This window comes from Callospermophilus lateralis, chromosome X (assembly GCF_048772815.1).
Source record: "Callospermophilus lateralis isolate mCalLat2 chromosome X, mCalLat2.hap1, whole genome shotgun sequence".
Lineage (NCBI taxonomy): Eukaryota > Metazoa > Chordata > Mammalia > Rodentia > Sciuridae > Callospermophilus > Callospermophilus lateralis.
Genome location: NC_135325.1, coordinates 85,814,000 through 85,830,102, shown reverse-complemented (window position 1 = coordinate 85,830,102; position 16,103 = coordinate 85,814,000). Strand labels below are relative to the sequence as shown.

General features: G+C 34.2%; 1 protein-coding gene across 2 annotated transcripts in view; it reads left to right on the top strand.

The window, feature by feature from the left end:
* Positions 1-15,055, top strand: part of Nup62cl (nucleoporin 62 C-terminal like) — an 85,380-nt gene extending 70,325 nt beyond the window's left edge. For both annotated transcript variants that reach the window (XM_077107088.1, XM_077107089.1), the window contains one exon: positions 14,887-15,055. In XM_077107088.1, the coding sequence (XP_076963203.1) occupies positions 14,887-14,981 (95 nt within the window). In that variant the 3' untranslated portion in view covers positions 14,982-15,055. The remainder of the gene's footprint in view (positions 1-14,886) is intronic.
* Positions 15,056-16,103: the final 1,048 nt, after the last annotated feature.

Sequence of the window (16,103 nt, the reverse complement as noted above, 5' to 3'; positions counted from 1 at the left end):
AGATTCACATGTAATTGTAAGACTTAACATAGAACTCCTTTCATTCTTTACATTATTTTGCTCATTGATAACACCTTACAAAATTGAGGTATGATTTCACAAACCTTGCCATTGTTACATCAACCATCATTCGTATATTTCTCCAGTTTTACTTGTATGTGTGTGTGTATATTTAATTTTCTAGTTTTTTAATGTGTAGGTTTTTATATCCATCACCATAGTCAAGATACAGAACAGTTCCATACCTCCAAGTTTCTTCACATCCCCTTTTATCATGACATTCCCCCCATCACATCCCACTATCCCCAAATTCCTAACTCCTAGAAACCATGAATCTATTTTCTGCTCCTAATTTTTTATTTCATTTTGACATATTCTGTAAATAGACTTATACAGCATGTAACCTTAGGGGATTGGCCTTTGTTTTTTCATTTAGCATAATTCCAGATTTATATGAGGGCTGGTGGGTATGGCTCAATGGTATATGACTTGCCTAACATGTGCAGGGTTTTTAGTTCTATCCCCATAACCACAAAAGAAAGAATAAAATTCATCTGAGTTATCATATATATCAACAATTTGATCCTCTTTATTGCTAAGTAGTATTCCATGGCATGAGTATATCATAATTTATTTAACCGTTTGTCTGTTGTAAGACATAAGGGCCATTCCTTGTTTAGGTATATTATGAGTCAAGCTGCTATAAACATTTATGTACAGCTGCTTATGTGAACATAAATTTTCATTTCTGTGGGATAAATGTTCAAGAGTATAATTTTTGGGTCATATGGCAATTGCATGCTTAGTATTATAGAAACTATCACACTATCTCCAGAGCAGCTATACCATTTTACATTCTCCTCATTAATGTATGTGTGATGCAGTCTGTGTCCTTATGAGTATTTGATCTTTTCACTATTTTTTTTAATTTTAGCCCCGTGATAGATGTGTAGTGATGTCATTGCAGTTTTAATTTGCATTTCCTTGATGTTTAATGATGTTGAACAACTTTTCCTGTGATTACTTGCCATCACTGTATCCTCTTTATGGAAATGTTTGTTCATGTCTTTTGCCCATTTTAATTGTTGTTTTTTTTCTTTAAGAGTTTTACGATTTGTTCAGGTATTCTGGATGCAAGTCTCCTGTCAGATTGGTGATTTGCAAAAACTTTCTCCTAGTCTGTAGCTTATGTATTCATCTTCTGAACATGGTTGTTCACAGAACAAAAGTTTTTAAATTTAATGAAGTTCACTTTATTATTGTTTTTATTTTTATGTATTATGCTTTTGGTATAAAGTCTAAGAATGTTTTGCCTATTTTTTATCCCCCCAATTTTTTTTCTATGTTTAATTTTACAACTTCTGTCATTTTACATATAAGACTGTGATCTGTCTTTATTTATTTTTAAATTTTAATTGTTCTTTTTAGATATACATGACAGTAGAGTATATTTTAACATATTTACACAAACATGGAGTATATCTTATTCTAATTAGGATCCCAGTCTTGTGGTAGTACATGATGTGGAGATTCATTATGTTGTATTCATATTTGTATATAGGAAATTTGTGTTAGATTCATTCTACTGTCTTTCCTATTTGTATCCTCCATCCCTTCTCTTCATTCCCGTTTGTTTAATCTGCTGAACTTGTTTTTGTATTAGCATCCACATTGTCAGAGAGAACATTCAACCTTTGTGTTTTTTTGGAATTGACTTATTTCACTTAGCACGATAGTCTCCAGATCCTTCCATTTACTGGCATGTCATAACATCATTCTTTTTTATGACTGAGAATATTCCATTGTGTGAATATACCACAGTGAGATTTCATCTTACTCCAGTATAAATGCAAACAATCAAGAATACAAGTAACAGTAAATGTTGGCAAGGATGTGGGGAAAAGGGTACACTTATACATTACTAGTGAGACTGCAAATTGATACTATACTCTGGAAAGCAGTATGGAGATTCCTCAGAAAACCTAGAATTGAACCACCATTTGACCCAGCTGTCTTACTCCTTGGTATATACCTAAAGGACTTAAAATCAGCATACTGTAGTGACATGGTCACATCAATGTTATACCAGCTCAATTTACAATAGCCAAGCTATGGAACCAACTTAGATGCTCTTCAACAGATGAATGGATGAAGAAAGTGTTTCTATTTAATTTTGTATAAGATATGAGGTTTAGACTGACCCCCACCCCCATGGATATTCAATTGTTCTAATACCATTTGTTGAAAAGTCTATCCTTGCTTAATTGAATTGTTTCTGCACCTTTCTCCAAAATCAGTTCAATATATTTGTTGGGGTCTTCCTCTGAGGTCTCTATTCCATGGATTTATATCTTTCCCCTAACCAATGTCATTACGATAGCTTATAATAAGCCTTAACCCATTTTGTCTCATAGTCCCAGGTATGGAACACCTATACAAACAAATTGCTCAAAAACATACCACTATTATAACCTCAAAATAATATTTGAATATTTATTATGTTTGTAGAATTGATAACTTGGGACAAATAGGTTTATGTTCAGTAGAGAAATTCCTTCCACTCAATTCTTTCCTGTCAAAATTGTTTTAGTTATTTTAGTTCCTTTGCCTTTCCACAAAATTTTCCTGGGAATTGATAGGAATTACATTTTAACTATAGATCAATTTTGGAAGAAATAGCATCTTTATTATGATGATTATCCATGAACATGTTGTGTCTCAAAATTTATGTAGGTCTTCTCTGATTTCTTTCACGAGCATTTTATAATTTTCATAAACCATATTACATATGTATTTTGGTTTTGTTAGACTTTATACCATTGTATTTAATTGTCTTTATAGTGATTATAAATGGTATTGCATTTCACATAATTGCTGTTAATATATAAAAACACAATTTTTGTATATTGATCTTTTCTTTTAACTTGCTAAATTTACTTCTTAGTTCTAGGAATTTTTTTGTGGACTCTATTTAATAAAATAATACAATATTAAAAAATAAATAAATAATAAAATAAATATCTATTTTCTAGATAGGCAGTTATGATATCTACAAATAGGTATTGTACTATTTCTTCCTTTCCAATCCATATGCCATTTATTTCTTTTTCTTGCCTTTTTAGATTATCTAGAACTTCCAATAAACTGTTGAGAAAGAGAGATAAAAGATACATCCTTGCTTTGTTCCTGGTCTTATGTGGGAAGTCTTCAGTCTTTCAATTAAGTCTGATGTTAGCTGTAGGTAATTTTGTGTGTGTGTGTGTGTGTGTGTGTGTGTGTGTGTGTGTGTGTGTTTAGGCGCACATGTACATGTGCTTGCTTGCTTGTGCATAGTAGTGGGGACTGAATGAATCCCAAGGCTTTGCACATGCTAGGCAAGTGCTCTACCGCTGAGCTGCATACATAGTACCCCCTTTTAAATTTTGAAACAGGATATCACTAAGTTGCCTAGGCTTACCTTGAACTCATGATCCTCCTACCTCAGCCTCCTAAGTAGCTATGATTACAGACATGTGTCATTGTGCCCAAGAGCTGTGGTTTTTGTGTAGATGTCCTTTATCAATCTTAGATACTTCCCCTCTATTCCTTACATATTGCAACTTTTATTATGAAAAGGTACTGTATTTTGTCAGAGGCTTTCTCTGCATCAATTGACATCATTTTACTTCTTTAATTTCTGTGGTGGTTTAAAATAACAGGTTTCAAATGTTAAGTCAGACTTATATATGTGAAATAAATTATACTTGGTCATGATTTATAATTCCTTTTATGCATTGTTGGATTTGGTTTGCTACTATTTTGTATGAGATTTTTAAAAATGTTCTTGAGATTTATTGGTCTGTGGTTTTCTTGTTTTGTACTGTTTTAGTTGGTTTCATTATTAAGGTAATACTGCCCTCTATTTTTTAGAAGAGTTTGTAAAGAATTGGTATTAATTCCTCTTTAAATGTTTGGCAGAGTTCTCCATTGAAACTTTTGGGACCTGGTTATTTCTTTTTAGGGAACTTTTAAACTACAAATTCAGTTTCTTCAATGTTTGTAAGACTATTTAGGTTATCAATTGGTTGACTCCTCATAGATTGTGGGTTATTTTGGAATCTGCATTTTGCTAAGTTTTTAAATTTGTAAGTATATAATTGCTCATAGAATTTCCTTTTTATCTTTGTAATGTCTGTAGGATCTGTAGTGGTATACCCTGTTTCTTTCCTAATATTGATGATTTATGTTTTTTTCTATTTTTATTTTTTTGTCTTGGTTAAAGCTTAATTAATTTTACTGATTTTTTTTCCCTCAAAGAATTAGCCTTTTATTTCATTGATCTTTCTCTGTAGGTTTTTTTTTTTTTTGTATTTATATGTTTATCTTTTAGTACTGAGGATTGAACCCAGGGACACTTAACCACTGAGCCACATTCCAGCACTTTTTTATTTTTATTTATTTATTTTTATTTTGAGACAGGATCCTGCCAAGTTGCTTAGAGCCTCACTAAATTGCTGAGACTGGCCTTCAACCTGCAATCCTTCTGCCTCAGCCTCCTGAGTATCTGGGATTACAGGCATGAGCCACCACACATAGAAATAGTATGGTATTTCTGTTTGCAGGTTTATTGATATCTGCTCTTTATTATTTTCTTCCTTCTGCTTGCTATAGTTTACTTTTTTATTTTCTTAAAGTAGCATGTTAGGTTATTGATGTGAGAACTCTTCTTGTTTCTAATATTTTTCTCTTTTAATGCATTTTGGATAATCAGCAGTTTTTGAAGTCCATTTGTCATCTCCAGCCATCAGTTTCACTAAGGGTTATTATATTGTTCATTGTAAAGTTCCATGTTAACAAAATTTGCACATAGATGTCCCAAAGGCACCTCAAGTTAAACTTGTCTAAAACTAAACTCAGTGTTTCCCCTATCTCCTGGATATAGGGGAAACACTATTTTGCTCTGAGATATATAACTCCTTTACTTTTTCTCAGCTAACAATTAATTCTATTTATTCAGGAATCTTAAGCAGGATATTTATGTTTCTTCATTAAGTAATAGTGATTATACTTCTTAACTAGCTTTTGAATCCTTCCTTTTCAGTAGATTTCTACCCCCATGTCCGCATTTTAGGCCTTCTTCATCTCCCATGTTGAAAGTAAAGTAATTTTATAGGGTTTATGAAAAACACCAGCTCTTTTTACACATCACATTTCATACTCCTTATTGGCAAACACTTTTAAATTATTTTATTTGGAGTTTTAAACTATTTACATTTATTTATCTCTAAGTATCATATATACTATTACTTTTTAGTTTTACCATATTGTGTTTTCTCTACTGACTTTCCAAAATAGGAGATGAAGATTTAACTTTCAATTATATGAGTGTTATTCATGGCCTGACCATGTAGCATACATTATTATGTCTCCTTTATTTTACAAGTTTTTGGTTTCCTTTGAATTTTGTGTCCTCATTTGCTTAGTTTTCTGCATACTTATCAATAATTAATTCCCCAATTCCCTGCTTTTAATTTAAATCTATCGATTTCAGCTTCGATTAATCTCTTCCAGACTTCTCTAATCTCTATTGTAACATCTGGAACTGTGGCTCTGTTAGTTTTCTATTCAGCTAGGTTCTCCCTTCTATAGATTATTGTTTTCTCTCTACTTTGTTTGCTCTTCAGTTTAGTGGCTCTTATTTCCTGTTGCTTGGTTTATTTCCTTGTTTCCAATATACCACATATTCCAGCAGCTTCCATAGTAAGTGCATGGAAGGTAAATTTTTTTGAGACCTTCCATGTCTGAAAAAGTATTTATTCTACACTCACATTTAATTGATACTATTGGGTGTTGAATTAAACTCTGGAAATAATTTTCCCTTAAAGTTTATTTTATTCAATAACATCTATGAAAACATTAAATAAAGTCGCTCAACATCTTTGTTATTTTTTCCTTCCTGGTCTTTCTCTTCTCTTTCTCCTTCTTTCCTTCTTTTTTGTTTTTAGATTTTTTTTGTTAGAGCATTATAGTTATATATAGTAGTTGGATTGATTTTGGCACTCATGCATGCGTGAAATTTGACTTACTCCATTTCATTACCTATTCCCCTGCCTTTCCCTCCCCTTTTCCCTCCCCCCACTCTCCTTCCTCTACTGACTCTACTGATTGTCCCTTTACTCCTTTGTTTATTTATCATGTTTGTTCTTACATATAAAGCTGGAATTTCCTTCCATATATGCATGTAGCATGGTTTTAATTTATTTTGCATTTCCTTCCCTTTCCCATCTCTTCTCTCTTCCTCTTGTTCTCCTATTCCACTGATCTTCCCTCTATCTTTTATGATATCCAGCCCCCGTCTTTTTTCCCCTTTTCTATCTATCTTTCAACAGATGAGAGAAAATATTCGTCCCTTGGTTTTCTTAACATGGTGTTCTTCATTTCCATTATCTAACAGAAAATGCCATAATTTCATTCTTCTTTATGGCTGAGTAAAACTCCATTGTGTATATATATCATATTTTCTTTATCCATTCATCCTTTGACAGGCATCTGGGCTGGTTCCATAATTTGGGTATGTGAATTGTGCTGCTATAAACATTGATGTGGCTGTATTACTGTAGTATGCTGGTTTTAGTTCTTTTGAATAAATGCCAAGGAGTGGCTTAGCTGGATCATATGGTATTTCCACTCCTAGTTTTTTGAGTAATCTCCATACTGCTTTCCATAGTGGTCGTACTAATAATGTACGAGTGTCCCTTGCCCCCCACATCCTTGCCAGCATTTATTACTATTTGGTTTCTTGATGGTTATTATTCTGACTGGTATGAGATAAAATTTGAGCATAGTTTTTAAAATTTTTTTGACTGGGAAAAAAACATCTTTAATGGCATTCAAAAATACTTTATAAAAAATGTTCTAGCACAGCACTTGTTCGTAAACTAGATTATGTTGTGAACTTTTTTCTAATCTTTTAGGAGCACTGGTTTTTAAGAACTAGAGCTTATTCCTATTCTAAAACTATCTTGCACTCCTGAAAAACTGCAAAAGCACTTGAAAGCTGTCAAGATATGGATTTTTTTTTATTCTTGATGGTAATATGCTGCTGCACTGAGTCTTTGCAGTTTTTAATTCAAGATCATGATCCTAAGAAGTTTTGTTGATAAACTGTCAATCTCTAGTTTCAACTGTCTTAATTATAAGTATCCTTTCTGAGTGGGTGTCAACCAGAGGGAGTGAATGTAGGTTCAGGGAGGAAAAGTTGGGAAGAGGCAGAGAAATCCTGTTCATGCCTTCCAGAAGCTTCCTGTAGGTGGCAATCTCAATGTCAAGAGTCATCTTAACATTGAGCAAGTCTTGGTATTCATGAAGGTGACAAGCCATTTCTTCCTTTACATTCTGAATCTCATTCTGCAGGTAGTCAATAGTGTCTTGGTAGTTAGCAGCTTCCACAGCAAAGTTCTCTTCTGTTTCATGCATCTGGAGTTCCAGGGACTTGTTAATTCCTTTAAGCACATCCACTTTTTAGGTGAGAGAGACCGCATCTGTCTCCAGTACTCATTTGATTCCTGCTTCGCCTGGTGCAGAGCATCATTGTTCCAGTTAGCAACCTCAGTGAAGTCAGCAAACTTAACCTTGTATCATTCTTCTGCCTCCTGAAGGTTCTTGGCAGTCACGCTTTCATACTGCTGACGTACATCATACAGAGAAGCTGTGAGGTCAGGCTTAGAACATCCACATTGATTTGAACATGCTGTTCCTGAATCTGAGCCTCATCATGTAGTTTCTTCAAAAAGACAATCTCTTCTTGCAAGGATTACACTTTACAGTCAAGGTCAAGACATGTCAGAGATGCATTGTTAATATCCTATCTGAAAGACTGCAAGGTGCTCTTGACTTCCTCTCTCTGAAGCATCTCTTGCAATTTCTGTGGTAGCTTTGTGGTGTCCTTAGCCAAATTGTCACACTTCACTTTGACATGGGCCTTGTCATTGGTGAACTGGTCTACCTGACAGCACAGTTTCTGTATCACCTTCTCCTCCTAGAGGTCCCCCAGATGCAGCTTGCCCTGGCCCCTGAGCTGTTTGAGCTGGCCAGCAAGATCTTGTTCTGCTGCTTCAGGAAGCACACCTTGGTGATATAGTTGGCGGAGTGGTTAGTGAGCTCCTGCAACTCCACCTTCTCATTGGTGTGAGTATTCTTGAATTTGGTGTTGATGGCATTGGCCAGTGGGAAGTTCACCAAGTCCTGCTGCAGCCGTACCCCAGGCTTGCTACTCCACAGGTACACGGCCAAGCAGCGCATGACATGCACTGCCCAGGGATGAGGCATAGAGGTTATAGCTGGTACTGGGGTGGGCGTGGTCAGGAGTTCCAGGTGGAGCTTGGCTGGCTCATGGTGCCCAGGCCACCAAACATGCTGCAGTAGGAGGACAAGCACACAGACCTGGAAGACATAGCTACTGAGGGAAGCTGTAGTCTGGATGGCTGCAGCCTTGCAAACTGGCTCCTGGAGGAGGGGCTAGTGAGGGCATAGCAGATGTGGGCATTGGGAGCATTGCTGCATCTCTAGTACAGGGACCCTAGGGAAAAAATGGCAGAGCTTGGTATAGTTTTGATTTGCATTTCACTGATTGCTAGAGATGTTGCACATTTATTCATATGTATATATTGTTGGTCATTTGTGTTTCTTCTTTTGAGAAATGTCTGTTTAGGTCTTTGCCAATTTATTAATTGGGTTTGTTGTATGTTTGTTGTTTTATGAGTTCTTTATATAGTCTCAATATTAATCCCTTGACAGAGGAATAGCTGACAAAGATCTTCTTCCATTCTATAGACTCTCTTTTCATGCTCTGAATTGTTTCCATTGCTGTGCAATAGCTTTTTAATTTGATGTCATCCCATTTACATTTGTTTATTGAGCTTTAGGAATCTTGTTAGGAAGTCAGTGTCTGCACCAATATGATGGTGTATAGACCCTTTTCTTTTGAAGAGTTGCTAAGTTTCTTATCTAATTCCTTAGTCTTTTTAAAAATTCCTTAGTCTTTAATCTACTTTGATTTGACTTTTGTGCAGAATGAGAAATAGGAATCTAGTTTTATTCTTCTACGTATGAATATCCAGTTTTCTAAATGTTGTTTTTTTCCAACATGTATTTTTGGCATAGTTTTCATGTATCAGATGACCAAGTGTGTGTTTGTCTTCATGTCTTCTATTCCATTGGTCTTCATGTCTAGTTTCATGCCAAAACCATGCTGGTATTTTTTCTCTTTTTTACTATGCCTGTATAATATAATTTGAAATCAGGTATTTTAATTGATGCCTCTTGCATTATTGTTCTTGCTCAGAATTGATTTTAATATTAAGGGTCTCTTAATCTTCCAAATGAATTCAAAGACTGTGTTTTTCTAGTTCTATGAAGAATATTACTGATATTTTGATGGAGATTGCATTGAATCTCTATATTGCTTTTGATAGTCTGACATTTTTAACAATATTCTGCCTATCTAAGAATATGAGAGGTCTTTCCATCTTTTAAGGTCTTCTTCAATTTCTTTCTTCCATGTTACATAATTTTCATCATAGAGCTCTTTCACTTCCTTGGTTAGATTAATTCCATGTATTTTTTTTAGCTTATTGTGAATGGCATAGTTTGCTGATTTATTTCTTAGCAGAATCACTGTTGGGAGTATAGCAAAACTATTGATTTTTGTATGTTGATCTTCTATTCTGCTACTTTTCTAAATTCATTATCAGCTTTAGACGTCTTCTGGTGGTGTTTTTAGGGTCTTCTAGATATAGGATCACGTCTTCAGCAAACGGTGATAATTTGACTTTTTCTTTTCCTATTTATATCCCTTTAATTTCCTTCTCATATGTTTATCTGTGGGCACTGTAATCCTTGAGTCAAAGGCTGTGGGTTGTTAAGTCCAACATCTTTGTTTTCCTCACCTAGCTGCCACCTGTTGTGGTTAAGAGCCAAAGCTGCTTGTAGTAGCTTTCAGCTTCCTGTCTCCCAGTAGAGGGTGGGATAGACTGGTCAATGCTGACAGCCCCTTATAGTGTTGCTGGTGCAGAGTTCTAAATAGCTGAGGTTTGCTCTTGGGTAACCCTTGGAACTCTGTTAGTGGGTATTTGAGATTAGTTCACACACCCTTTTGATGGAGAGATGCCAATTTCTGCTGGACATTTAGGGCACCAGCACAAAAGGAGCTCTTTCTCCTGTGTCTGGAGTCTGTATGTACTAGGCCAAATTTTCTTTGTGCCTATTTCTGTCACACTGGTACAGGAAGACTCTGGAGTTCATAATAGGTGGGCAGCTGGCAACTTCCTTCATGGGGGAGTTCCCAGTCTCTTGCCTCTGCTTGTGGCTGTGTATCACTTATAGAAGGTTCCCATGCTGATGAATCCATTTCCTTCTGAAATGTGGGCCAAGAAATTTTGGTTGTTTTTCACTTAACATCTTTCCCCACTGACTCTGGGTTCATTAAGATCAACCTCCTTCTGTATTCTACAGATTACCCCAGTCCATTTTTGTTGTTGTTCTGCTACATATTCCTCTCTACCTGTGTTCTACCTCCCCTGCCATGCTAAGGCCTGCCAAGCTGGCACATCTCCAATGTATTTTTTTCTTATGTTCACACTTTCCAATTTTCTGCATCTCTATGGTTTCTTTTACTCTCCAGTGTTGAATTTCAGTGAGTTACCTTAGTTACTCCCCTCACTGAGAAGCAGTATTACTGCTTTTGAAGTCTGGTGCTATGGAACTGCTGGGAAGTGCACTCTTCCTCTAATCCCCCATCATCTGAGACCCTTACTTCCTTCTCCTTGAACTTTTGAAGATGCAGTTACATTATCATGTAACTTTGAAGACTGTTCTGAATCTGAACCTTCATACCTCTTCATTTGTGTGTTTTATATTTTTCCCATTAACAATTTTGAGGTCTTTCTCAGAATATTCAAATTTCATCTGATTTTCACATCATCAGATGATGAGCTTTGATGTGGATCTCTCACCACTGAGCCTGCTATTGGTGAGTCAAGAAACCCATTTTGTTTTTGTCAGTTGTAGCTATTTTCTTGAATTAGGTTTCTGTTAATTTCCTTTTCTATGATATTTTTGTTCTTCCTGTCAATACACTTATTCTGAAGTTTGAATCCTCAACTAAACTGCATTTCTTTTCTCCTATTTTTCTGTTTGTATTTTGTTAAATTTTTCTAGGGTATATACTCATCTTTTCATTCAAGTTTTTTATTGATCTTTGCTTTTGGCCTTGATTTTTATTTTGCAAGAGTTCGTTGTCATGTTTCTGTCATGTTTGCCAAAAAATCATCTGCAGAAGTTGGGTAGGAAGAATTGTTTAGAGGTAGGATGTGGAAGAGAGGAAGGGACTGCTTCTTAATCATTCATAATTCTGTTTTTAGCTCCAATTTCAATGACATTTTGAATTACCTAGTTCTACTAATTCCATAGCCTTTCTGGAGTTCTAGGGTTTCTGTAGTACAAATCCAGTTGCAATGTTCAAAGTTTCATGTCATTTCTTCTCATTGGTTTTGTGCTTTTATCATTTTCCTCTTTTTTTTGTAAATTCTTTAACTGTTTTACAGGTGTTTTAGAATGGAATAGTGGTGAATACATGCATTCTTTAGAGACCTTAACGATGATGATTTCCTTCCCCAGTCTTATTCCACTCAAATTTACTTTCACGTATCTACTCTCAAGAGTAGTCTAAGAAATGATAATTGTTTTCATCTGTTCATTCTGATTGGCCAATGTAAATTTTGGTGTTTTACTTAGATTATCATGTATAATCTAACCCCTGCTTTTTTTCAACCTTACCTCTTGTTTGCAGCATTTCTTTTAGAGAAGTATTTTTGTTTGTTCAAAAACCTAATATTCTTTCCTCTTCCATATTTTTGGATGAACAGTTTCTTCTCCTGGAGTACCCCAGCTCTTCATTATCTGCCTTGCAATGGTTCCTGTGTTAAGATGTAATTTAACAGCTATCTCTTCTTTTAAACCTTCCTTAACTCATCATTCTAGTAGTTGTTTATCATCTTCTTTGTATCCATACTACTTATTATATTACCAGCATTTATCATACATTATTGCAGTTACTTATTTATATGTCTGTTTCTTGGAATTTGAGTTTCTACATAGAGATTATGCCCTAATGATTTATCTGTATTCAGGATTTAGCTATGCTTTGCATTGACTTGGTGTTCAATATACATTTTCTATGCATTTGTGTTGTGATTTGTACACAGTGCACTATATTCAGCTTTTGATCGAGAAAGAGATACAAAGTTGAGAGATGTGTCCATGAATATCTTTCAGTGTTATTAAATATTCTACATTTTATTGGTTGGTAAATATTTCATTTTACATATATGCTAGCCTATTGATGTTTCCAAATGTTTTCTTTTTTCAAATTAAAAAAAAAGTAAACCTAGATGTAGGTAAGGTTTAAGGCACATCAGTGATTACTGGACATAAAATATAATACTTAGAAGTTAAAAAACTAAGTCAGGAGTAATGTCTGCTTTAAAAACTTTTGATTTATATTTTCAACAGCAATTCATTATTAGTGTACTCACTCCTTCTAGTACCTCTGTAATCACTACCATCACCAGAAATCATCATCATTCCTTGCCAAAATTTATAGTGAAAATAATATTTCTCTGGTTCAATTTGCATCATTCTGGTTACTGATATTTTTAAAGCTTAAAATGTGTATAAACATATTGTGTGTCATCTTATAGGTTGATCACTTGTATCTTATGACCATTTTTCTGTTAATCTGTTTTTTTCTCCTACTGCCCTAAATATTTTTCCAGGAGAAGGAGATATACTATAACAATATTTATAAGAGTGCAGTGTTTACTTTGACAGTGAATTTAATGTTATATGGTAATATTTATATGTATAACTTAAAAAGTAGTAATTACATTAGAAAGCTGTGTTTGGTTTTAGTGATGAAATCTCTATTTTTATAATCTTCTATACAAATGTTTGAATTGTTACCAAAAATATTTGCAAGTAGGCTAAGTTGAAGAAAACATCTGTCCCCAAATCAGAATGAGACTGGCTGCAACAATTTCACCAGTATCTTTTATGGGGAACAAATCACTTTTAGAAAATATTTTTAAGCACACAAATGTATAATTTTAACCATTAGCCACTAAATTAAGTCTTTTTTTTTTTTTAAATTAAGTCTTTAGTGTATAAACATCACACAATCCAATTTTAGAATGTTTCCATTATCCCCCAAATTTTCTTTTGCCCACTTGTAGTTATTTTCCATTCCTATCCCAAATCCTGGGCAATCCTAATCTACTTTCTGTCTTTATAGATTTGGTTTTGATGGAGAGTTTATGGAAATAGAATAATATGTTGCCCTTTGTATCATACTTCTTATGCTTGCGATGTTTTTTACAAGGTTCATTCATGTTATAACACATATTAGTACTTAATTTCTTTGTACTGCAGTGTAGCATTGTATTTTATTTACATACCACAACTTGTTTATTGTGAATGGAATTGTTTTCTTGTTTTCATATTTATCAATATAATTAAAAAAAATAATATCAAGGGCTGGGGTTGTGGCTCAGTGGTAGAGTGCTTGCCTAGCATGTGTGAGACACTGGGTTCAATCCCCAACACTACATTAAAAAAAAAAAAAAACTAAACAAAATAAAGGTATTGTGTCTATCTACAACAAAAATATTTTTTAAAGTAAAACAATAAAAATAATATCAAAATATGTATGGCACATTCCCTCCTGCCACACATACAAATTTTGGCTACTGCTAGCATTTTACTTCTAATGTGATATATAATTTAATATACTGGAAAAAAAGAATCACTGATGCTTATCATGGGTCTAGAACTCTGGGCAGTAATTACCTTAATGCATTTTTTTCACATAAGGAATGAAAGTCTTTAAAAATCTTAAAGTATGTTAATATATAAATAGTCCTGGGAATTCAATTAGAAATCATGACAAAATATTTACAGTAAAGTTCTCTTAATAACACTGACTTGTGATTCTTGACATTTTATTGATTTTCAAAATTGTTATAAATATACTCCTTTACACTTAATATTTATCAATCAATCAGCAAATTAGTAAAATGTGCTTATATTGACACTTATGTTCTTGAGTTAATAGTTTGTTGTAGTGCTCATTTGTGTTTCTGTCACATTAAAAAAGCTTAATTAGAGAATAAAATTTGCACCATACAATTAGTTATTACCAAAAAAGCGGGGGGATTTATTTTGCTAGCCTCAACATAACACTGTGTTTTTCTAGGCTTTTAGTAGAGAGCCATCATTTCAGTCACTTGTTGAAGTGTGATCTTGCAGAATGTTTATGTTAAAAGATAGGATATGGTATTATACTTTAAATACCGAATAAACATTAGGGCTGTTCTAGTTGACTGGAATTTTTTAAAGAAAGATATATTTAAGTTTTCATTTCATAAAATTTTTCTTTCTTTGGGGCACTAGTTATTGCTTATCCTCTCGTAAGCATTAATGAACACTAAAACAAATGACCAAATTGGTTGATGGTAGTACAAAAACTCAGATCATCATACTTATTTCAACAGCTTATTTTTACTGGCAGACAATTACACTTTTAGGCTGTAATTGGTAACTCGAACAAAACACAAATGTCAAGTAGACTGTTATTTGCCTTGAAAACTAAGAGAACAGGTAAAGAACAGTGTTGTCCACTGTTTTCATAGTTTTAAAAAAAGTAGATGAATGTGTTTTTTCTTCTGTATTTTCTAAAACTATTTAAATTGATATGTAAAGTTTTGTAAATAATAGTTTAGGGGAGAATGTGTTATAATGTTTCTGTAATATTTTGAGCTTGGATTAATGATTGTGTGACTTCTTTCCTTATAGGCATGATGCAAAAGAAGGTGGAAGAGATAACAAAGATTTTTGAGGATTTTCAAAGCAAGGAGCAGGAACGCAATGTGAAGATTACCTTTGACTAAAGGCCATATCGTTAGCATACTGATTTTGGATTGTTTCCTATAAATTTTGATGATGTTGACGTGTTTACAGTTACTACTTAATCTTTCATTGCAATAAAATGTGCATGCTCTTTATCTGAACACTCTGATACGAAGAATTATACTATAGTATTCTTCTCAGAATTAAATAAAACTTATATTATCCCCCTTATACAGGCAGCAACCTGTTAGATATTGATTCTGTATGTGTAATACATACCTTATTCTCCTAGAATTCACATACTTCCGCCAATGCACATCTTCCTTCTCTCTCCAACTAAAATGTGGAGAGATGTCTGCCCAAAAGTACATGCCAACCAATCTTTACTGTATGCTAGTTAGATTCAGCATAAAGTGTGATATACTGTAAAGTCTCTCTCTTCAATGGAACTTAATGTCTAGTTTGAGATAAGATTAGTTTCTATCTGTGTAAAATGAATGTAGACAATACAAGGAAGTATGTTATGCATTATAAATGTATGTTATTGAAATTCAGAGAAGGGCCAGGTGTATGGTGGCTTATGCCTATAATCCCAGTGACTCAGGAGGCTGAGGCAAGAGGCTCCTAAGTTGCCTTGGCAATTTAGCAAGACCCTGACTCAAAATAAAAATAACAAGGGCTTGGAGTATAGCTCAGTAGTAGAGTGTCCCTGGGTTAAAATAAAACCCCAGTACCACCACCACCAATGATAATAATAAAAAGAAAAATTCAGAGAAGGAAGGAATAGTTAGGGTGAATTTGTGGTTTCATTTGGATTTTATGTTTTGTTGGGGGTGTGTGTGTGTGTGTGTGCGCGCGCGCGCGCGCGCATGCGTGGGTGGGTGGTGTGATACTGGGAATTCTACCCAGGGTCTCAGACATGCTGGGCAAGTGCTTTACCAATGAACTATACCGCATATTTGAACTAGGTTATTTTTATAAGAACAAGGTTCAGGCAATTTAATTATTGTTTTATTATACACATGTCCTGGTGTTTTATTTGATTTTAGCATATGATTTATAGTTATTGGTTTTTGTGTATTTCTTTATTTGCTTTTCAAGAAAATGCCATGTTCTTAGCTTTGGAACATTCTAATCTCTTGTATTTCACTTAAATCATAAAT